Source organism: Pongo abelii, chromosome 3 (genome assembly GCF_028885655.2).
Source record: "Pongo abelii isolate AG06213 chromosome 3, NHGRI_mPonAbe1-v2.0_pri, whole genome shotgun sequence".
NCBI lineage: Eukaryota > Metazoa > Chordata > Mammalia > Primates > Hominidae > Pongo > Pongo abelii.
Window position 1 is genome coordinate 108,137,287 of NC_071988.2, and position 24,796 is coordinate 108,162,082.

A 24,796-nucleotide genomic window follows, 5' to 3' on the forward strand; every position below is an offset into this window, starting at 1 on the left:
ACTATTTAACTCTTCCTTTGTAGTTGTGGAAACTATTATTGAGATTTTATTTATGTCTGGTTTTTTCAACAGGTGACTTTTAAGATTATTACACATTCCTGGCTGGTTATATGCCCAATTAACTTTAGTTAAATTACAACCAAGTTGAATTCTCTGAATAAGTCAGAATTTATTCTAGGGTTGTAACTTCTCACATGGAGAAATCCTCGTAATGTTTTTAAGATAGATAGTTGTCTTAACCCTAGTGAACCTTGTCTGGCCCAATAGTAAACCCCCTTGTAGCAACTGTTATTTGAATCGCAGAGGTACAGAGACTTACTGGATTTTATGAACTAGTCCCAAGACTTTCTGCAGTTTTAGATTTTTAGTGTACAGCTCTCTATAGAGATAAAGTTAGAAAATGATTTTCAGAAAATAATATGTTTATGGAAGATAGTTAGCGATAAAAGCATATTTTGATTTTGGACCTAGTTGGGACACCTGAACATTAAAGTTCCATTGGCAGACTTCAGAGATGAATAAAAAATATTAATATGTTCAGGTGTTTGTTTTCCTAGTGGTATTCAGGAAAACTACTGATACCTTTAGTTCGTCTTTAGGCTAAAGTATAGTCTCAGCAAAACAGTATTTATAAAGTTACCAAGGTCCTGATGGATCTCTTCAACCCTGAGACCATTCCTAGACCTAATGGTTAGTTGATTGGCTTCCTCTGAAACCAAGAGATAGGTTGTCAGATAATATGTTCTCCAGACCACCCACATCTTCTCAAGATTGTCAGGACCAAGAAATTACCTGGGTTTAACTTGCCTTCTCCCAGTGGAAATGCTGGCAGAGCCCATGTCTGAAGGAAACCTTAGATTAATTAAGTATAAATCCAGTTTTGGACCATTTTGAAAAGGTGACAAGTCAAATAATCACACAGCAGTCAGCTCTATGTAATTTGCCAAGCTACCACACTAACCCACATATATAGAACTAGCTGTGATTAGTTCATTTTTAAAGATTTGTGGGAATAGAGAATAGTTCGCATTCCCATGGAAATTATTCCTATATTTAATAGCATTCATTTTTCCTGAAGTTCTTTCTCTAACACAAAACTCTATTTTTTTTTTAACTCTCCTTTTTTCTTCTACTAACCTCTGGGGAAGTGGAAAAGTTACCATTTGGTCTTCTCATATCTCACAACTGAGTTCTCTCAAGCACATTTCTTATCCAGTCCATCCATTAACACTTGGAGAGAATCAAATATTTTTTGTATGTGTTTCAAAACTATACATCTTTCTTAGATATTAAATCATCTATACTATCACTTTTCATAATTAATATGAACCTCTAACCTATCTCTGGCATTTTTTGTGTGTGATATTTGCTGCCTTTGGGTGTTTTATTATAGGTACTGGTTCTGTAGTTCTTTTGACTGATCAACTAAGGAGATTCTTTCTTTCATGTTTATGCTTGAATCAGTGAGAGAGTTTTACAACTATGGAGTTCAGTGTCTTTGCAAATTCCTTGACAGTGGTTAAGTGGTATGTTTGTTAGGGGGAAAAAAAATGTTCTCCAAGTATTTGAAGAGTTACTAGGTATACTACTGATAATCAAGATACTAGTTTGTTGCTACTGTATCTTTAGCTCCTCTCTAATACTTACTAATTTCTGTTTCTAACAAAGAAAACAGGTTTAATCCTGGAGCTTTCATTGGCAACAATATCTAGCTAGAATTTAACAATGTTTTATTTCTAAAATTTCTTTGAATTTATATAAGTAAGAAAAGTCGACTGAAAAATTTATAAATAACCAAGGCTAGAAATTGTAAAGATGACATTATTGAAGTCTGGGTAATACTCTGTTATTACAACTTTTGAAAGCCTACTAAACTTGGCTTTTCCATGCCTATTTCCTCATTTGAAGTAAAGACAAGGGACATGAAGTAGAATAATCTGCACAGTAGCCAAGAGCTAGAGTACAGTCTAACTGGACTTAAGTGGTTCTCCAGAGACATTAGTCTTAGATCCCCGACATGTTGAACACTGGTCTCTTAAGGCATGGGTCACCAGCAAGCCTCACCATATAGGTCACAAATTGGAGTATGCTCTCTTCCACAAAAGACATTCAGTTTTCAAGAAATTTCAGAGTGATAAAACTGATTTGATGATTCTCCTACTTTCCCTATATTTGGCACAAATCACCATCTTTAAATATCAATGTGTTTTATCTCTCAACCAAGCAGTTATGTTACCAGTACCTCTCCATCTCACATTTTCTTTAATTTTCTACAACTTCTATTCAGCCTTTATGCCACCCAGACAACATTACCATAAATTCAAAATATCAATAATCTTATCAAAGGAATGTTTCCCTTGTTGAAGACTGATATATACAATCTAGATTTAGGCTACAATTTCTGAAAGTGGCAAACAATATTAATTTATTTCTTGCATTTGTTTATAATAATACAGTCATGTGCCATATAATGATTTTTCAGTCAGCAACTGACCATGAGCAATGGTGGTCCTATAAGATTATAATGTTGTATCTTTACCACACCTTTTCTGTGTTTAGATGTATACTACACAAACAATTGCCTACAGTATTTAGTATAGTAGTATGCTGTACAGGTTTGAAACCTAGGAGCAATAGGCTACATCGTATAGCCTAGGTGTGTAGTAGTAAGCTAGCCCATCTAAGTTTGTATAAGTACACTTCAGGATGTTTGCACAATGACAAAATCACCTAATGATGTATTTCTTGGAACATGTCTTTATTGTTAAGTGATGCATGACTATATAGGATTATATTTATATCAGATGTAAGTCAATACCCAGTGCCTAACAACAAGAAATATAAATAATATCTCTACTTATTATAATTATGAATACCCTTGGTTAATATTGTAGAAAAAGAAAATCACATTGCAAAATACATCAGATGGAATAAAACATGCCTTCCAGACAGACAACAGTAAGGTATGCCAGTACCTGCTGCACCTCTGCTCTTACCAACATAAGTTCCAGCTACAGATGAGAGCAAGACAGAGCAACCAAGATGCCCAAGATATTGGTAAGGAGAAGCAGACTATTTCAGATGACTCCTGGGAATATGAATAATTTTTGCCACCAAGTTTTAAAAGAACTGCCATGATTAGGATGAAAATTTACAATGTATATACATGTTAAATAGCTAAATCAAGTCTATAAAGGTGTCACAAATGAAGCCAATATTTCCATTTCATGTTCACCCTGAGAGAATACTCCTAGGGAATACCTGTTGAAGTGTCCATTTTGTGCTTAGCAATGATAGGCTAGTTGATGTAAACATTATAAATATTTGGGCCATGTTCTCTACCCTCAGTAAACTTATGGAATATTTGGAAAGGTAAGACCAACATGCTTGAAACAGCAATACGCAATAGAAGTTCAGGATTTCAGCCAGGCACAGTGGCTCATGCCTGTAATCCTAGCACTTTGGGAGACTGAGGCGGGTGGATCACGAGGTCAGGAGTTTGAGACCAGCCTGGCAAACATGGTGAAACCCCGTCTCTCCTAAAAATACAAAAAATTAGCAAGGTGTGGTGGCGGGCACCTGTAATCCCAGCTACTTGGGAGGCTGAGGCAGGAGAATCGCTTGAACCTGAGAGGCGGAGGTTGCAGTGAGCTGAGATCGTGCCATTGCACTCCAACCCGGGCGACAGTGCGAGACTCTGTCTCAAAAAAAAAAAAAAAATCAGGATTTGAAGAACAGATTATATTGTACAGACTTTATGACCTATACTGTTAGAAGAGGGAAATCAGAGGCTAGATTACTAGACAGGTGGCACTTGAATTGGATATGAAGGATAAAAATAATGCAAGTAGTTTCGAGATAAATGGAAGGGCTTTAGAGATGAGGGAAAAAACACACGAAACAAGGCAGAGGATGGGGGAAGTATGCACCCAGAACAGGACAGTGAAGAGACACACTGTATAGTTTTCTGGGTGGCAGATTTACCACCTATTAGTTTTACTTGGGTGCATCCCTGTTCTGAGATTGAGATGAATAATCACAGTACCCAATGTAAATGGTCAGGAGAATGGTTTATTTTCTTTTGAAAAGGAGCCAGCAGAAGAAACTCATCTGACTCTGAAAAAATATCTCAATCAGAATTGAAATATTTAAATTTCAGAGAGATAAAACTGATTTGGTGATTTCTGCAATTAGAGATTAAAATTATACAAAATCTAATTCTACATAGTGAATTCTTATAAGTGAAACAGTCAGAAGTATGTGATTTAAAAATTTAATGGAATAGCACTGATGACCTTGTGCTGCAGGGTCCTCTGAATTCTTTACCCAAACTGTTTCACATTCAGAAAATATTTTCCCCATAAGAGCAGACTGGGGCGATGGCAACCTATGACTAGATGTTTCTAAACCTTTCGGAATCATGATGGGGTGGAGGTTGTATGCTGATTTAAAATGAAGATTCCAGGAACCTACGTAAAACTCAGAGAGCTACAGTCTTTGGGAATTTGGTCCCTAGAATCTGTACTTTAACAGGCTTTCCTCAGTAATGTTTTTTTTTTTTTTTTTTTTTTTGAGACGGAGTTTCGCTCTTGTCAAAATCTTGTTTGGGTGCAATCTTGGCTCACTGCAACCTTCGCCTTCTGGTTTCGAGTGATTTTCCTGCCTCAGCCTCCAGAGTAGCTGGGATTACAGGCGCCCACCACCATGCCCAGCTAATTTTTGTATTTTTAGTAGAGACGGGGTTTCACTATGTTGGCCAGGCTGGTCTCAAACTTCTGACCTTCGTGATCTGCCCGCCTCGGCCTCCCAACTCAGTAATGATTTTTACACATGCTAAAATACAGTAACCACTGCTATAATATCATTATTCTCTTTCTGCTTTGCTCTGCTAGAAAGTTTATATGCTCTTATATATTTTCAAAGTATAGTGAAATATCAGACCTATTAGAGCCATCAGCATTCTTACTTTGACTAATATTCTATTCAGTACAATCCATAACAATTGAAGGTTACTTCATTATAGTTGTTGTATAGTGAACAGAATCAGAAGACAAAAGTTTGAAGTTAGTCTCTCATCCTCAACATTTCTTATACTGAAGAACAATATGGTATAGCAGTTAAGAGCATGAGCTCAGGAGCCAAATTGCCAGTGGCAAATTAGGCTCTGTTACTTACAAGCCCTAAAACTTTGGGCAAGCTACTTAAACTGTTTGCCTTAGTTACTTTATCTATAAAATGATTGCCGTAAGATAATACCTATATCAGAAAGTTGTGAAAAGGAAATGAATTCATACATGTAGACTCCTTTAAAACTACCTGGCACAAAGTATTCAGTAAATATTTACTGAAGTATTCATTATCATTATTGTCATCAGCATCATCAACAATGTTTTACCACTAGAAGATAGTACTACTACTATACTATATGCTGCTATACCATGTAATAGCGGTAATAGCAGCAGCAGCAGCAGCAGCAGCAGTAGTAGTAGATGAATGAATGACCTTAGGAAAGTAAGTGACTTTTTAGAATCTCAGTTTCTTCATCCATGGAGTGGGGCTGGGAATAATGTTGTGTATATATATAACAGGTTTACCCCTAGGATCACAACAGCTATGTATCCTTGCCCTCATATGTGAAATCACTTTAAGATGGTGTGATCTATATCTTTCCCCTTGGCTTATAAGTAATTGTCTGCCTATTTATTTGTACTACAAGTGAAAACAACTGGTGTTATCTGTGGGAGGTTAATGGGCTAACAAATGTATGCTGCTTCTTTAGAGTCATAGAATATTGGTGCTAGAAAGAACCTTACAGGTCATTAAGTTCAAAATTTTACTAATGGCAAAACAGGTTCAGAGAAGATAGTGTTTTGCCCTCATGTCATATATAGAGGTCTCTTAATTCCTAATCCAGTGTACTTTCTGTTTGATGAGTTTCCCAAGAACTGATTTGCATGGATTTAAGATTAATCAATTATTGAGCATTTACTATTTATAAGTGCACAGTACTATGGGATATGAGAATAAATGAAGTCCCTCTCATAAAAAGAGAATATGATTAAGCTGGAGATATAAGGGAGCACAAAATGGTACCAGGGACTGAACAATAGCAGAAACAGATTAGGAAGTATGGATTGCAGACTGAGTGTGGAGCTAGAGAGCCTTTGTGTTCAAATTTGAAACATTAGTATTAGGATACAGGTTCATTCTAATCTATGTTGGAGTTCTTTCCAGGTAAAAGGCAGTAGGAAAGACCAGATAAATTGTTGGTTTATGATCCCATCCCATATCTGAGAGTAGGCTACAAATGGATTTGAATAGCATACTCCCTAATATGTTCACAAAACTGACTAAACTGAGCCAGCTATCCTTATTCCTGCCAAAATTGGGTCCACATTTTCTTTAAGGATGGAGAAATCTATTGGGTGTAAAGGCATTTCCTTCTGAAGACTTCATTTTGCTTCTTTGATTACAGGCTACTCATAAAGTAACTGAAAATAGAATAGCATTATTTGCTCTAATAAAAACTATATTTTGAGGTAAAGATGATTATGGAAATTTTTTTTTTTTTGAGATGTAGTCTCGCTCTGTCGCTCAGGCTGGAGCGCAGTGGCGTGATCTCAGCTCACTGCAAGCTCTACCTCCCAGGTTCACGCCATTCTGCTGCCTCAGCCTCCCGAGTTGCTGGGACTACAGGCGCCTGCCACCACGCCCAGCTAATTTTTTGTATTTTTAGTAGAGACGAGGTTTCACCGTGTTAGCCAGGATGATCTCGATCTCCTGACCTCATGATCCGCCCGCCTCAGCCTCCCAAAGTGCTGGGATTACAGGCGTGAGCCACTGCGCCCGGCCTGATTATGGGAATTTTTAACAAAGGTGTATTTTTAAAAGTCTTTGTTTTTTAAGGTCTTGTTATAACTTGGTGCCCACTTCCACTTCAGAGAGAGATCATTGAATTTTCCTAGTGACAATAAGGCATGTTTCTTTAAACTTCATTCTGATGCATGAATATTAAAAACCTTTAATGTTTTCCTACCTCTTTATGCCTGAGAGAAAATATCAATTATTAATCTTCCTAGGAAGTAGAAGATAAATGGAACAATCCAAGAATCTAAGTCAGTAATCATTTGATATTTTCTTTCTTCCTCCTCCCTTCCCTCCCTCCTCCTCTGTCTCCTCTTCCTCCTCCTCCTCCTTTTTCTTCGTCTTCTTCATCATCATCATCATCATCATCACCTGGCACCCTTGAGGGAGACATTTTCTTTATAAAAGGAAGTTTTCCCAGTTGTTGTATGTAGCAGTCAAACTTAATTCCATGTAGAATGCAACAACATAGAATTGCTGCTTTCCAGAGGGGATCAAAGGGAGTGCCTTGTGATGTGGGTCACTAACTGCATGAAAAACTAAATCGTTTGAAATCCTTTGCTCCTATTCTTCATTTACGTATGCTGCATTGCTTTTGTTATTAGCCTCAAATATTAAAATATCACCGTGACATTGGTTCCTACAAAATAGAATAGCCAAACACTTGTTATAAAGTATCGGTAAATTTAGCCTCTGTAAGAGAACTTTGGATGTGTATTTGGGAGTGAAAGAAATTGAAGCATAAAGAGATGCCCAGCTCCCTGATCACGTTAATTTACAGATACTGAAACAGACAGATTAGTACTGTTTGATTCTCCCATTCCTCTGTTGCCTCAGATAAATCCTTAAGTCAGCCCAGTGAGAAGGTGGGTTTGGCATAGTAGTGAAATAACAAAAGGAATAATTTGCCGTAAATGCTTTTTTTTTGTAACAGCATTATTGAGATACAATTCAATACCATACAGTTCACCCATTTAAAGTATGCAATTCACCATCACCGCAATCTGCCTTAAGCTTTAAAAACTGTCTGGGCAAAACTCCTCTGCATAGCTTTTTCAGGTGTGTATTCACCATCTCAGCCCATCCAGGTTTCGTCTGTCCCTCTCCCTATCCTTGGGTGCTGATATTTTAGCAGAGACAGTACTAGGTTTGAAAATTTCTGTGTTAAATGTCATTCTCATTTCTAACTGAAACCTATAAGGAATTTGGTGTCAGCAAGTCTGAGCCCCAAACATTGTTGAGTCCAAGAAAATCATTAGATAAAGCAGGAAATGTTGAGTAGGCTGCAACTAAGAGAAAGCTAAAGAGATGAAAATATGTTATGAAAACCAGATCTTCATCCCTCCTTTTTAAAACCCTGATTGCCACACTTTGAAAGCTACCTACTTATGCTGGCAATCAAAATGATTAAAAACTGCATGCTGCTTATTTATTAACATAATTATTCTCATAAAAGTACTGTGGCGTTACCATCATGTAAAGCAATCCTATTTCCTTGTAGAGAGAGCTTCGTTTAGGAGCCTGAATCTCCAAGCAGAGTCTGTTAGAGGATTTAATATGGGACGAGCAATCAGCACTGGCAGTCTGGCCAGCAGCACCCTCAACAAACTTGCTGTTCGACCTTTATCAGTTCAAGCTGAGATTCTGAAGAGGCTATCCTGCTCAGAGCTGTCGCTTTACCAGCCATTGCAAAACAGTTCAAAAGAGAAGAATGACAAAGCTTCATGGGAGGAAAAGCCTAGAGAGATGAGTAAATCATACCATGATCTCAGTCAGGCCTCTCTCTATCCACATCGGAAAAATGTCATTGTTAACATGGAACCCCCACCACAAACTGTTGCAGAGTTGGTGGGAAAACCTTCTCACCAGATGTCAAGATCTGATGCAGAATCTTTGGCAGGAGTGACAAAACTTAATAAGTAAGAACATATTAACTAACCCAATTACATATTTGTAAATTCTACATTTCATACGTTTCTTTTTGTTTTGACGTTTTATTATTTTCACCATATTTTTTTACATTGACACTTCCCTCCTACCTTCCTTTTCCCTCTTCAGTTCAAAGTCTGTTGCGAGTTTAAATAGAAGTCCTGAAAGGAGGAAACATGAATCAGACTCCTCATCCATTGAAGACCCTGGGCAAGCATATGTTCTAGGTCAGCAAAAACAAGCTTACCTTCTTTGTCCCATACCTCATGCTCAGAGGGAAGTGAACAAGATCATCTTAATTATCAAATTATTTTGGGTTCCATGTCCTAATTGCCAAAACTGAATATAAATTTTAGGCTACTTAAAATGCACCAAATCAAATTACCACTTGATTTAACAAGTGATTGCTTCATGGTACAGACTATTAGCGTCTCTTTTTTTCCCCCTCAGACAGGGTCTTACTCTGTCACCCAGGCTGGAGTGCAGAGATCATGGCTCACTGCAGCCGCGAACTCCTGGGCCCAAGTGATCCCCCCACCTCAGCCTCCTGAATAGCTGTGACTACAGGAACGCAGTACCACATCTGGCTTTTTATATTTTTTTATAGAGATAGGGTTTCACCATGTTGCCCAGGTTGGTCTTGAACTCCTGGACTCAAGGGGTCTGCCCACGTTGGCCTCCCAAAGTGCTGAGATTACAGGCTTGAGCCACCACACCCAGTCTGTTAGCTTCTCTTGGTCACAGTTGCCATGACAGTCTTACTAAGACTGTCATGTGCCATTACTTTGGATTACCTTTTTTGGCTTTTCCTTTCAAGCCGATGTGAATGAACTCTGGTAATGCTATAGTTTTGGAGAAGCATTTACTTAGGATGCTTTCAGCTTAGCAGGAACAAAATTGTCTCTAAAACCTTAGGTAATTTTATGAAATGTGCTATGGTTGATAGGTAGAAGTTTTTAAGTTGATTTCAGTTTCTTCAAATTCTCCCAGATAGCAGGGCATATTATTTAAGTAAAGTTGTGTGTATGTGTGTGTGTGTGCATGCACGTGTGCATATATATCTATATATATGCACCTTTTAAGATGCTTACCTTTTAAGATAAAAAGTTCAGGTTTCCTGTTGCCTTGTGCAACTTAAAAGGGAAATGCACTGGAGTTGATCTTTCAAAAGAATGGATGTTTAAGCACAGAGATCTGAACTACTAGTCAAAATACGAAACAGCATGGGAAACAAAAGGGAAATGAGGATTGTTTCCCTTCTGTTGTCTTACAAAATACTACTAAACTCTCTTCTTAGGCTCAAGGTTTGTTAATTTATCTCTAATTACCCAAAGTTTAAAAGCTTTTTTTATTCTATAATTGGATTTGGGGTATGTGGAGTAAATGAAGACAAAAGAGAACTCTGCATTATAATACATAAATATTTATGGAAGCAACATTACTTTATTAATGTAGGCTTGTGCAACTTTCAGAGATTATACTATCAATTTAATTTCAGTCAGTTAAAAAAACTTAGATAAAAGGCAAGATTTCATTCTGTAGGTAACTCTGTGTGTTGAAAATAGGCTAAGAGATTGATTTGATCTTTTAGGAAATACTTTTCAAAGTGTTCACATATAACGGGGCCTCATACATTCTAAACTATTTTCATTAAGAAGGCTTTGGTCTACATGAAAATTCATTACATATCAGAAGGAAAATAGTAAATATTCTATAGAAAACATAAAACACTCTTAAAGGAAATTTTTCTGCATTTTGTATTTATTCATTCTTACTGAATAATGAATTTTCTTTTAACACTTGAACAAATGAAAAACTCATTCCAGTTTCATCATTTCATATTTGATATATCAAAATATTGTCAGAAACAATATATTTGTGTTTAAATTTATTCTGCAAAATAAGTTATTATACTTAGCTACTATTTAAAATAGTGAAAATGCCCATTGGAGGATGTTTTCTCAGTGTAAATACAAAATGTTACTGCCTTATTGTTCTATTGATTTTTATGAGCTTATCAGAAGAAATCACTTTGATATCTAGCATCTGACCATCTTATGAAATGTCTAATATTTAATTTATGCCACAGGAATGACTATGCATAGTTCTGGAAACTCTTCATCCCAAGTACACTTAAAAGAAAATGGTAGGTTTACAAAATGTTTTTCCCCTCATTTCCATCATTTCTTGTACCTTACTGAGATAGTCTTGGACCTAACAATGAAGAGTCTTGAGTTCCATGCCTAGGATTTGATCTTACATTGAAGTTAAAGGAGAGTTGTATTTTTCAGCATCATAGTGATGTAATGGGTCCTCTGATTTAGGCTAATGTTGATGAAATGACAAATTAGAGATAAGGACACTAATTGGGAAGCTAAGATAATAGTTCAAGTGAGAGATAATTTCTATTAAAAAGAGTTTTAACTGAGGCAGTTATTTTAAAGGGATGCTTGAGCTGAATTTTAGAGGGAAAGGAGGATTTATTCAGACAGAACAATAAAGATAAGCATTCCAGATCAAGGGCATAGCATGGTCAGAGACATGGAATCATGAGAAAAGAAATTTAGGGAACTGCAGGAGTCTCAGTATGGTGGCGTGTGGGGGCCAGGGTAAAGTTTGAGAACTAAGTAGGGACCAGTTTTTAATCTTATGCTAAATATTATGAGGATATTTTGAAGACTTTAAATGCTGAGATTATAGTTTAGAAGGAATCTAAGAAACAAAATCGTAGGCAGAAGACCAGAAATGTCCAGTGACTTGAACATCACTGGCTTCAAAATTTTTAGAATTTAGATTGCAAAGTATTTTCATATACATTATCTTATTTGATCTAACAACTTTCATGAGTAGAAAATAAAGTTTTATTACTATCCATACACTACTTTCCTCCAAAAATGTTTCAGTCTTAGACTCTTAAAGTTGAAATAATTAAAAGCCTGATGAGAAGCCATTATGTTAATTAAAATTACTGATACAGCTAAACTTGATGAAGTTGTAAATTTAGTTTCAATATTCCTGTAGCCAAGGTAAAACAGAAGGCATAAGACTGAACTATATGGAATTGCTGGGTATTTTTAGATCAAAACTGTCAAACACCAGAGTGCTATTTTGCATAATTCACATTCTCTAATAAAAATACACATACTAATTCTTCAAGAGAGAAAAAATTTTCTTGGAATTAAAATTGCTTTTAAAAGTAAAACTACACACAATATCTTAAATACTCATAGCAAATGAAGATGAGGTTTCTTTCCTTCTCATTTTATTTTTGAATGTATCCTCAAAAAATGTAAGGGCCTATCATTAAAGAAAAAATTATTGAACTTATACTTGGACGTAAATTGCTAATCCTGTTATATAGCTTTCTAGTGATCAAACTCCTTACATGGACTGAATTTAGAATGCCTATATACCTGAAATACCTTAGTTATTAGCATGTCCATATGGTAGTAATTATTGACTAACAGTTATTTAGTGCTTACTATGTGTCAAGCACTGTTCTAAGCACTTTTTATTATTTCTCATTTAATGCCCACAACAACTCTATGAGGTAGGTGTTAATGTTGTTTTTTTTTTCACACATAAGAAACCAAAGCATAGAGAGTTAAGATGTACAGAAGGTCACAAAGTTAGCAGGTGGTAGAGCCGTGATTTGAACAAAAGCAATCTGTTTCTAGAGTCTACACTCTAATCTACTCTTTAGACCTCCTCATAATGTGATCATGCCTAAGTATTATTTCTCCGTGCTGAACTTTTGAAAGAAGCTGGATAATAATCTATTCAAGTATGATAATTTTAAATGTGTTTTAGCTTAGATTATGATGAAAACGAATATGAATGTACATTGGATAGCCAATGAGCATGAATTTACATTGGATAGTTTCTCTATTTAAACCTTCAGAAGGCTTAAAATCTCACCTGCCCTGGACAGTAGGGCCAATCCACCTTCATATAGAGGTATGCCTCAGTTAGCTTGCAAACAAGGCTATATTTTCCTCAAAACTCTCTTTGTATCTGGCCAAGTAGCCTGAATTAGTACTCTGTTGAGAGTCAAGTTTTCACATAATACAGCATGGCAAACATGTTTTTGCAAATAGTGTAACTAAGGATCAAAAAGTAAAATTACTTGCCCATGCATCAAATATGGGACCTCTTACTCTAATTTCAGTGTTCTTCCTGCTGGTCAAGATTATTAGATGAAAATTATAAATGAACATCAGTTATTATTAAATTATTCATCACTTAGAACAAGGATGAATGTATTATATTCGCTCTTACCTTTTATGACCTCCAGAGATTCTTAAATAATGTGAAATTTGAAAGAAAAGATAAAAAAGTCATGATTCTTCTAATCTCACACTTTGAAAAGGTGATATGGAAAGGATTCTAATCCCTTGATAAATTGTGATTTCAAAAACAAAAGTTGCTGAGCTTAAAAAAAAAAAAAACAACACTGGTTAGTTTCCTTTATAAGAGTAAAAACAAAAATATGTAAAACTTTTCCAAGAATTATGTAAAATTGATTTTGATTATTCTTGTTTTACTGTAATTACTATACAGCAATTGAAAAGTAACTTTTAGCTAAGTTTGTCATGTTGCTTCCTGAAGTGTCCAAACCACGAACTATAGATGGTCACCGACTTATCATGGTTTGACTTTACAGTGGTGCAAAAGAAATAAGCACTCAGTAAAAATTGTACTTTGAGTACCCTTACAACCCTTCTGTTTTTCACTTTCAGTACAGTATTCAATAAATTACATGAGATAGTAACCACCTTAATGTAAAACAGGCTTTGTTTTAGATGATTTTGTCCAACTATAAGTTAACATAAGTGTTCTGAGCATATTTAAGTTAGGCTAGGCTAAAGCTAGGATGTTTAGTAGGTTAGATGTATTAAATGCATTTTTGACTTAAGGTATTTTCAACTTTTGATGGGTTTGTTGGGATGTTTAAAACTCACCACAGTTAAGTGCCTTTTTATTCTTAGTTGGGATGAGAACCAGAGCAATGCAACCATTAGTCTCCTCAAGCCATTTTCTCTTTCTTCTTTCATTTTATTCCATCTTTACTGCTTGGGGTTTTGCTTTTCTGGGAACTGTATGCCTAATGGACTTATTAAGTACCTACCATAGAATAATGGATTTCCTTAGTTTCCAAGTATCCCAATTCCTGAACAGTGGGTGATTAAATCTGAAACTTGAAGGAGGAAATGGAAATTTAAAGCAATGATCATCATTTAATCACTTTACAAAGCACTTTGATTTAATCTGTTCTCTCTTTGACCTCATCAATGTGGTCTCTTAAAGGCTATACTGATTTCAGTTCCTAATGTGACCTCACCCCCTTATTTGTTTTATTTAATTTTATGGGTTTTGTTCTGTGTTATTTTGTATTCGTTCAAGCTAAAAAATAGAGCTAATTGCCTATTTTTTTGATAAAAGGATCTTGGATACTTAAACTCATTAAGCTAGGCATTAAATAATGGATGGGCTTTTGCTTAGGATCACCTAATATGTAAAGTACTTCACACCATTGTCCAATGATAGTTTTTGTAATTTAATTAATAAAATCATTAGAAATACCCAATTACCACTACTTTTATTGCTAATAACTAAGTTTTGGTCAAAAAGAAACAACAGAATAGGAATATATACTCTACAGAGAGCTAGCAAACTTGCATCAAAACAGTATTGAGATACAAGGTTAATTCACTCCTGAGAGGAAATTATTGTTGTTATTGTCTTTTGAAATTAAAGGAATTTATTTATACAATATGAAGTATCACATTTACATCATTTAAGCATCAATACAAGTTTTGTGACAAAGTTACTATTTGTTTTGTGACATATTAATGCAATTTTAAGTCCATGGGTGGTTATATGTTGCACATACAGAAATAAAGTCTGTTTTCATACTGATTTGGTTGTTACAAAAATGCATATGAAGGTTTAAGGAAATTCTGGCTTACAGTTTAGTGAAACGAAAACCTCTAATTTTCAGAAAGCTTCAATATACTTGAGAAGTATGTAGAGTTGAATTTGAAAATTCACTTTACGAAAATATCCTTAGGAATATGTTGAACGAACTCACCACCACCAACACCTTCACACACAGACCAATTTGAACTGTCATTGTAATTGATGTTAAGAAGTGTGTGTTTGTGTAAATGCTTGAATTGTGAAGTAGATGAATTAACTTGATAAATATGTCAATTAAGTGTCATTTATTGGTTTCAGAAGTTAATTGTGAATGATTAGCCTACTTTAAAAAACCTAGTGGAAATAAGAAAGAGTAAATTCTAGTTCTGATTATGACATTTATTCAATTTATTTAAGTAGGATTTATCAAGTACTGACTTCAGGCATTTTAATGGGCACTGATACTAGTTGTTATGTTGAGCAGGACACTAACTATTACTCCTCATCTGCAAAACAGTGGTTAAAAATCTCTTTACTTACCTGTGAGATTGTTTCACAAATAAAATTTGAAATGAATGAAGATCCTTTGAGAGTACATGTGCTAGACAAGGAATTATTAAGGGGGCTATTAATAGATCCAGTTTCTGACCAGGTACCGTGGCTCACACCTGAAATTCCAGCTCTTTTGGAGGCCTAGACAGGAGGATCACTTGAGGCCAGGAGTTCAAGACCAGTCTGGGCAACATAGAGAGACTCCATCTCTACAAAAATAAAAAATTAGCTGGGCATGATGGCACGTGCCTGTCATACTAGCTATTCAGGAAGCTGGGGTGGGAGGATCTGCTTGAGCCCAGGAGCCAAGGCTACAGTGAGCTGTGATTATGCCACTACACTTATCCTAAGCAGCAGAGCAAGACTCTGTCTCAAAAAAAAAATCCAGTTTCCTCTTGCTGTTTTACTCAAGAACTTACTAAGAATATTTTACTAATTATAAATTAAAATGCCAACCATTAATTAGAAGGAATTTTTTAATATATTAAGCACTGTCAAATTCAGGGAGTTGATTGTGGTGTAACAGACAGAAAACCTAAATTGAAAAGTTCAGCTCTTTCCTGTACTAGCTGACTAAACTTGTGCAAATCATTTAACCTATTGAGGTTTATTTAATCATTTGTAACTGAAATATACTTATTTCGAAAGAATAGCTTATGAAGAATAAATGTAATACGTAGTCATTTTATAAATTATAAATCACTATAAAAATATAAAATGTTAACAGTATCAATAAACTTAAAATATATGTTTAAGTGACTGAGCAATTAACACACTTTGTTAACATTTAAATTGTTAAAACAAGCTGACAGTCTTAATGCCTGAGCATGTTATATTTATTTTTAAATTATAAATTCCCAATAGATGTGCTACACAAAAGATGGAGCATAGTATCTTCACCAGAAAGGGAGATCACCTTAGTGAACCTGAAAAAAGATGCAAAGTATGGCTTGGGTAAGTCACCGTGAGATTCTTGAAGGTCTATGATTCTTGGGGATTCAGAGGAAAAGTCTGTAGCATAGCATTGGCATTGCAGTGCCAGCTCACTTCTGATCTCAAGATACTGACTGGCTGCCCACCCACAAGCCCATCACCCTACCCACCCAGTCACCAAATGCCAAATATGAAATGCCTACAAGAAATACTTCCACAAAATGTAATATGTGTTACCTACTAATCATTTGATAATCAATAGTCCCCACATTTCTGTGTTTCAGGCAGGCTAATCATTAGTCTTTGAAAGCAGCAATATGAAAATCTTTTTAAAATGTGTTGTTTTACAGGATTTCAAATTATTGGTGGGGAGAAGATGGGAAGACTGGACCTAGGCATATTTATCAGTTCAATTGCCCCTGGAGGACCAGCTGACTTGGATGGATGCTTGAAGCCAGGTACTTTACATTTTGGTAGTTTTCTAAGTATTTTCTGACCGGCATGAATTTGCACAGGTGGAGAAAATGGAACTTAGGCCAAACAAAAATATTGAGAAAGAGTTGATATTTCTAAGATTCAGAATAAATGTATTTTTGTTGTTGAAAATACTGGATTGTCTATTTGTACAGGAGACCGTTTGATATCTGTGAATAGTGTGAGTCTGGAGGGAGTCAGCCACCATGCTGCAATTGAAATTTTGCAAAATGCACCTGAAGATGTGACACTTGTTATCTCTCAGCCAAAAGAAAAGATATCCAAAGGTAATGTGAATGTCTCTTACTTATGTATTCTGTTTCACTTTTCTGTCTCATTCCTTTTTAGTGGTATTTGCACAAAAATGGATTCATTGTGTACAAAATTGATGCAACTTAAGTAAACTCTGATTACTTAATGTGTTCCATCTTCCATTTGGCAAATCAGAGATAGAGTCATTTATCTTTGTGTAGTTAATATTACATAATAGTTATATATAAAGTCCTGTCCTGAACCAGATTATGAAAAGGAAAGAACCACCACCAAAAACCAGAAATTTTAAAACAAAACTATATCATTTTGTCTCATTATCCCAGTCTTTAGCGGCTGAGAGACAAAGCACTTGATGAAGATCAGATGACCTGCGTTTGAGCTTTGCCTGTCCCTTTTATTAGCTATTTGACTTAAGCCTTCTTGAGCCATAGTTTTCTTTTGTTTTTACTTAAAGAGTAGACAGTGATCTTTGCCCTGCTTTGTCTGCCTTGCACAGAGTTATTTGTTACGAGGATCAAGTGGTAGGACAGTATTTGTGGAAGAAGCACAATAGGCCCCTGTGGCGTAGAACAGTGCAGTGGGAAACAGGGAGGGTTGCAGAATCCAGGGTCAGATTCTGTCTCTACCACCTAAAACTGTACACATTGAGCAAATCACATGAACGTTCTAAGCCTCACTGTGCTCGTATATCAAATGGTGACTATAAACATGCTTATCTTATGGATTATGAAAATTAAATGAGATAATACATGTAAAGAATGAGCACATTGCCTGGTACATATGAAGCATTTAAATGTGAATTTTAGCTGTCATTAATATTGTTTTTCAAAAACATTGAAGTGCTAGATACAAGTAAGTTACCTTCATGCCAAAGATACTGGGAAATACATAAAAGAATTAGTAAAAAAATTAGCTGAAAAACAATTTTAGATAGTGAATTTTAGACATAGCTTTGGATTTTTATGATAAAATAGAAGATGGAAAACATGAACATGTTATATGTTGTGATAAAATCTTATTAAATTTTATATAGATGAGTCATTTTGAGTATGGTTTCTTCTTACTGGATATTATATATATTTTGTATGTCTGTATATGTACATATATAAATAATATGTTACACACTTGTTTACTGTGAGCAAACACAATGGATAGAAGGGAAATAGAAGACACCACCACTGCCCACAGGAGCCTTATATAATCTAATTATAATCTAGGCACATTAGGCAAAGGAAGACAACTACAGTTGGAAATGTTGTAACATACTTCTAAGTTTAAAGCAGCCAAGACTAGAAATTTTTCATTGGGTCCAATTATTCACCATTTTTTAACGATTTCTGAATCATAGGAATTCAGAATAAATTTATTGCCCCCTGAATAAAGCTCTAAGGGATTTCCATCTTACTCATGTTTTCAGTAGGTGTTTTATAGAAAATTTATTCATTTGTTCAACAAATATTTATTCAGTGCCTGCGATGTGCAAGACAAAAAACTCTGCCCTAAAGGAACTTACTCTTTATCAGGGGAGGCAAGTATTCTTGTCTGACTAGACAGATTTTTAATTGTAACTATGGTAAGTGTTAACAAGAGGCCCAAGGTGCCAAGAGGGAATATAACAGAGGAACTTTACCTATTGTGAGGATCAGAGGAGGCTTTTCTTCTCAGCAGAGTTTTGTGTGGTTTTTTTTTTCTGTCCATGCTAAATAAAAATTAAAAGCATAATGTTAAAAGTATACATCTATGAAATTGTTTCTTCAGAAAGGTAGGTGAATCTTATCATGGTATGTAACTATTCTGTAGTGTCACTTTGAAAAGAGGTAAAACCCAAAAGAACTTAGAAAATTACCAATGTGTATTCTAGCTACCCCTGTTAATTGTTAAGCACCAAAGAGGAAGGCTTTTAGTTTTGTTTTTGTTTGCTAATTTTTAAAGTTACAGAATACATACTACTTTACTAAAAATAAATCCAATTTATGCAAAACCTATGAAATAAGAAGTCAAAGTCCCCTTACCCCATTTCCTAGGGAAACTTTTTGGCATACATGTAGCCTTCTGTGTAGAATAGATATACATGTGATGTGTGTGTGTGTGTATAAAACAACACATACACTATTTTTTAAAAATCTGTTTTATACTCTAAATACCATTCTGTAACTGCTTACTCAACATATTCTGTTGCTATCCATGTACATGCGTATCTTTTTAATGCAACATTATATTTATGTTATAGACATATCAAAACTTACTTTTCTTCTATTGTTATGTATCCAGGTTAGCTATAATTCTATTATAAGTGTTACTCCAACAAATACACCTTTTAATACACCATTGAAAATGTATGTATTTCTAGAGGTTAGATGCCTGGAACTAGATTAAAGAGTATGTACATTAAAATTTTGACAAGTGCCACCAAATTGGACTTCAAAAAGTTTTACCAATTTATAGACTAACCAAGTAGATATAGCAGTGCTTTTCTCCTCATACCATCAGTGGTGCTTAAAATTATCAGCCATTCTCATTTTTGTCAGCCAAATAAGTAGAGAACTGCATTAAACTGCAGGTCCCTGAGCAATAGTGAGAATGTCTTTTCATATATTTACTATTTGTATTTTACTCTGAATTTCCAGTCTGCATATCCCTTGTTCCATGGGAGTTTTGAAAACCTCTTTTTTGTTGAATTTTAGCAACTCTTTGTATATTAGGGATACTAATTCTTTGTTTATTGTTTGTTGTCACAAATATTTTCTCTCCAGTTGCTCATTACTCTTAATTTTTCCCTTATTGTCAATTACTACATAAAACTTTTAATTTCTTATAAATTCTCATCTTTAATTCCTTTACACATGTCTTTGGTGGTTTGTGTCTTCAGAAAGCTTTTTCAAGTGGCTTTTTGTTTGTTTGTTCTTTGAGACAGTCTTGCTCTGTCACCCAGGCTGAAGTACAGTAGCACAATCACTGCTCACTGCAGGCTCCGCCTCCCAGATTCAAGTGATTCTTCTGCCTCAGCCTCCCGAGCAGCTGGGACTACAGGTGCACACCATCATGTCCAGCTAATTTTTGTATGTTTGGTACAGACAGGGTTTCACCATGTTGGGCAGGCTGGTCTCAAACTCCTGGCCTCAAGTGATCTGCCTGCCTCTGCCTCGCAAAGTGCTGGGATTACAGGATTACAGGCATGAGCCACTGTGCTTGGCCTAAAGTGGCTTTTGATAAGAACTATATATAAGCAATTTGGAGTTGCCTTCCATGATAATCACTTGGAGTCCAAAAAATGCAATCTAGTAGGTCAATATAAAGTAAGTGTGCAAATAACTATTTAATAAAGACAAAGAATGTGGGATACTAAGAAAGTATAAATTATCTATGGAATCAGTAGAGTCTCCACAGAGAAGACTGGTTTGAAATGGGTCTTGGAGAGTGGAAATGGGGAGTTGACGTGAAAGGGGTATGCATTTCAATAGAAGTTGTCACAAGAATGACCGAAGGACAAAGCAAAGAAAGTCTACCAAACACATGACCTAATGGTGTTTTGTGTGTCATCCTTATAAAATCCTTCCAACAGTCTTCAGGAAACATTGTGTATGTGTGTAAGCACAAGCATGTGTATCACTAACTTGTTATTCTCATTGATGGATTTTGACTTTTAGTGCCTTCTACTCCTGTGCATCTCACCAATGAGATGAAAAACTACATGAAGAAATCTTCCTACATGCAAGACAGTGCTATAGATTCTTCTTCCAAGGATCACCACTGGTCACGTGGTACCCTGAGGCACATCTCGGAGAACTCCTTTGGGCTGTCTGGGGGCCTGCGGGAAGGAAGCCTGAGTTCTCAAGATTCCAGGACTGAGAGTGCCAGCTTGTCTCAAAGCCAGGTCAATGGTTTCTTTGCCAGCCATTTAGGTGACCAAACCTGGCAGGAATCACAGCATGGCAGCCCTTCCCCATCTGTAATATCCAAAGCCATTGAGAAAAAGACTTCCACTGATAGTAACCAAAGCAAAACTAAAAAGCCAGGCATTTCTGATGCAATTGATTACTCAGACCGTGGAGATTCAGACATGGATGAAGCCACTTACTCCAGCAGTCAGGATCATCAAACACCAAAACAGGCATAGTTTAATTTTAATATTTTGGTTTTCTCATTTAACAAAGCAAAATAGCAGCAAATAAGTTACAGAGCACAATAATCTACAAGATGCTTTCATTATTCTGGAAAAAAGAAATAGTTTATATCTTCTAATTGCTACGGCATTTGATGCTAACTTTCAGAGAAATCAACAGCTTTGGATAATTACTTTAAATGGCTATGAATTCGCAAACTTGCTATCTAATAACCCAAAGAAGGAATATGCAGATTATGATTGTTTTCTTACCAGTTGTTTGTCTCTGGCATATTTAATGTTTATATTAATAAGAGAATTTTAATATCTGAAAATTGTTTCTAAATAGTTCATATAATGGGCATTTGAATTCACTATTTATAGTCTAAATTCTTCTGAAGTTCTGAATGAATGATAATAACGACATTGAAAATAGCTCATTCTGGCTGGGCACAGTGACCCACATCTATAATCCCAACACTTTGGGAAGCAGAGGTGGGAGGATTGCTTGAGGCCAGGAGTTCAAGATCAGCCTGGGCAACATAGGGAGACCCTATCTCTACAAAACATTTCTTAAAAAATTATCCAGGCAAGGTGGTATGTATCTGTAGTCCTAGCTCCTTGGGAGGCTGGGTGGGAGGATCGCTTGAGCCCAGAAGCCCAGGAGATCAAGCCAGACCCTAACAGAAAGAAGGGAAGGAAAGGAGGAAGGGAGGGGGAGAGATAGGGAAGGGAAGAGAGTAGCTTATTCCTAGAAATGATACAAATTTAAACTCAAATTCACAAGCAGTTTTAGAAAAAATCTTATGCCTTTTGTTTACTGAAAAATCAACTTCCTTATAAGAGTTATACTCTTATAAATAGGGCTTAGCTGTTGTTCCCATGTTTATATTATTGGATTTATAAATATAAGTAATGTAAACACGAAACCCCATTTTAGAGGCTCGGGTTAAAAGCTACTGCTTGATATATATTGATTATTAAAGGAAATAAAACTAATTTGTAAATTTAGGAATATAAAAAGCATTGGACCAGGATTATATAAAAGCCAAGTTTGAACTGGGTTCTATATAGGTTTCCATCTGCCATATCTAGCAGTTTGACCTGAAGCAAGCTCTTTAATCTCTGGATATCAGTTTCCTCAACCATAAAATATGAATAAATTGGACTAGATGATCTCTAAGATCTCTTCCAACCTTTATGTTCTTTGACTATACTCTATCCTTTAATATCTTGCTTTTTTGTAATTTTTCCAAAAACACATATTTGTCTTTCAGTAATAATTCATTTTGATTCTAGTCAGCTTTGTCCCGGGCTAGGTTTAAAAAAAAAGAAATTAAAAAAAGAAAAATTATAATTCGTTTTGACTCTAACAAGAAATCTTTGTTTGTTTTTCTTTGTTAAGGAATCTTCCTCTTCAGTGCATGCATCCAACAAAATGAATTTTAAAACTTTTTCTTCCTCACCTCCTAAGCCTGGAGATATCTTTGAGGTTGAACTGGCTAAAAATGATAACAGCTTGGGGATAAGTGTCACGGTACTGTTTGACAAGGTTTTCAAATGTTTTCTCTTCTTTAATTTCCAGCAGCCTATTGTATGTCAACTTTTTAATTGAATTATTTTGCATCAAAAGGAACACATCAAATATTTCCAAAATCCTAAAACTGAATCATAACTAAAAACTATTTCAAAAATTGTGTTAGTCACTTTTTCCTGTGATTTTAAAAAAATTAGATAAACACTACCTTTTTCTCCATAGATTTAATACTTGCTTTATCTGAATATAAAACTTGCAAATTGTAAAATTAATGCAATGCTTTGTAGATATTTGACAGTTTCTACATGAGCATAGATTATATATCTCTAACCTACATTATTAGTAATTAAAGACTGTATATTTCTGTATACTCTCCATAATATATAATACCTTGTAAACATGTTAGTATCTTAAAATTAGAAGTTCCCAAGGAATATGTGTATCTTTAAGGAGTCAGAATGTAAGCATAGGCTATTTGATGAAATTATTTTTGAATTATACTGATGAATATAATATCCCTCAGTAGTATACTAATGAATATACTGTACATCAGCACATGCTGATGGGATGCCACTGCTTTGGCTGATGAATCCTTTCTAGGCCTGAGATTTGAAAGAGAGTGCAAAATTTTTCATATTATAAAATATTATTTTGTCTTTTTCTCTTTAGGGAGGTGTGAATACGAGTGTCAGACATGGTGGCATTTATGTGAAAGCTGTTATTCCCCAGGGAGCAGCAGAGTCTGATGGTAGAATTCACAAAGGTATAGTGTTTATATTATGTAGGAATTATATATATGAATATTACAACAAATAGATAAGAAATTATAAAGTTGATAACTGACCTTCAAATTCATGATATGAAATAAGAACATACTCAATTATAAAACTGTAGCATTAAGAAACTCTTTGATGCCATTTGAAAAACTCTTCTTTCCAGCTTATTTTCTAGTATCAGAAGGTATCTATACATCAACATTGTGTGGGAAGTTAAAAAAATTAAAAAGGAAAGAAAATATCTAGACAGTGCTTTCATTCATATTTTACATGTACTATGAAGCACATTGCTGTAAAAACACTGACATCTACACTTGTTTTTTTTTTTTTTCGAGACAGAGTCTCGTTCTGTCACCCAGGCTGGAGTGCAGTGGTGCGATCTCAGCTCACTGCAACCTCCACCTCCTGGGTTCAAATGATTCTTGTGCCTCAGCCTCCCAAGTAGCTGGGACTACAGGCGCCCACCACCATGCCAGGCTAATTTTTGTATTTTTAGTAGAGACAGGTTTTCACCATGTTGGCCAGGCTGGTCTCGAACTCCTGACCTCAGGTGATCCCCCCACTTTGGCCTCCCAAAGTGTTGGGATTACAGGCGTGAGCCTCTGAGCCCAGCCTGATATCTACACTTCTAGTAAGGACTAACTAGGAACTTTCCTCCAATCTCTATATATTTATAGTTCAACTTATCTTCTCTCTTGATTTAAATTTATTTTTATAAAGATATTTTTCTAAAATATACTTAACATTAGCCATAAAATTGGGGAATAAATTAAATAACATATTAAAGAAACTCTGTAACACAATTTCTTCCAGAATTTGCCTGAGTCCCTCCTCAAACAAATGAATACGAAATAAGACCATAAGATTTAAAAGAACATGTAGGATTTTTATTTATGATTTGAACTGCCTAATTTTTAGGTGATCGCGTCCTAGCTGTCAATGGAGTTAGTCTAGAAGGAGCCACCCATAAGCAAGCTGTGGAAACACTGAGAAATACAGGACAGGTAACAGATCATTATACCAACCTTTTACAGTACCTTAGAAGAGCAAAACAATGTGTGAATAACATCAGTTCTCACTGAGATCTCTAAATTTGTTAGCTAATCAAGAAACCAAGCCTGATATGTATAACCATCTGGGTTGTTGTTTTTTCCTTCCAAATTTAAATGCAAGTATTATAAGACATTTTTTACTGAGGAAGCTGACTTTCTATGTCACATTTAACGCTTACATTACCAAAGAGATCTGATGGGGGAGGAGTGGAAATTGCATTTTAAATTTGTTGTATAAACATCTGATTTCTAGTGGTTTTCACTCTTATTCTTTAGCCTCAACACAAAATTTATTTTGTTGAAGTACATTTTGAGTTAGGGAGTTTAACCAAATTATCTATGATGGTCTTTGGAGGTTTTTGTTGTTTTGAGACAGGGTCTTGCT

General features: G+C 35.4%; 1 protein-coding gene across 25 annotated transcripts in view; it reads left to right on the plus strand.

The window, feature by feature from the left end:
• PTPN13 (protein tyrosine phosphatase non-receptor type 13) overlaps positions 1-24,796 on the plus strand; it is a 243,490-nt gene that overhangs the window by 154,801 nt on the left and 63,893 nt on the right. For 4 of the 25 annotated variants that reach the window (XM_054553498.2, XM_024246023.3, XM_054553502.2 and 1 more), the window contains 11 exons: positions 2,895-3,057; positions 8,366-8,783; positions 8,923-9,020; positions 10,883-10,939; positions 16,129-16,218; positions 16,548-16,655; positions 16,827-16,958; positions 20,592-21,055; positions 22,452-22,583; positions 23,253-23,346; positions 24,278-24,363. In XM_054553498.2, coding sequence (XP_054409473.1) covers positions 2,895-3,057; positions 8,366-8,783; positions 8,923-9,020; positions 10,883-10,939; positions 16,129-16,218; positions 16,548-16,655; positions 16,827-16,958; positions 20,592-21,055; positions 22,452-22,583; positions 23,253-23,346; positions 24,278-24,363 — 1,842 coding nt within the window. Of the gene's footprint in view, positions 1-2,894; positions 3,058-8,365; positions 8,784-8,922; positions 9,021-10,882; positions 10,940-16,128; positions 16,219-16,547; positions 16,656-16,826; positions 16,959-20,591; positions 21,056-22,451; positions 22,599-23,252; positions 23,347-24,277; positions 24,364-24,796 lie in introns of all 25 variants that reach the window. The other 21 variants (XM_054553499.2, XM_024246024.3, XM_063723820.1 and 18 more) reach the window with 8 other exon arrangements.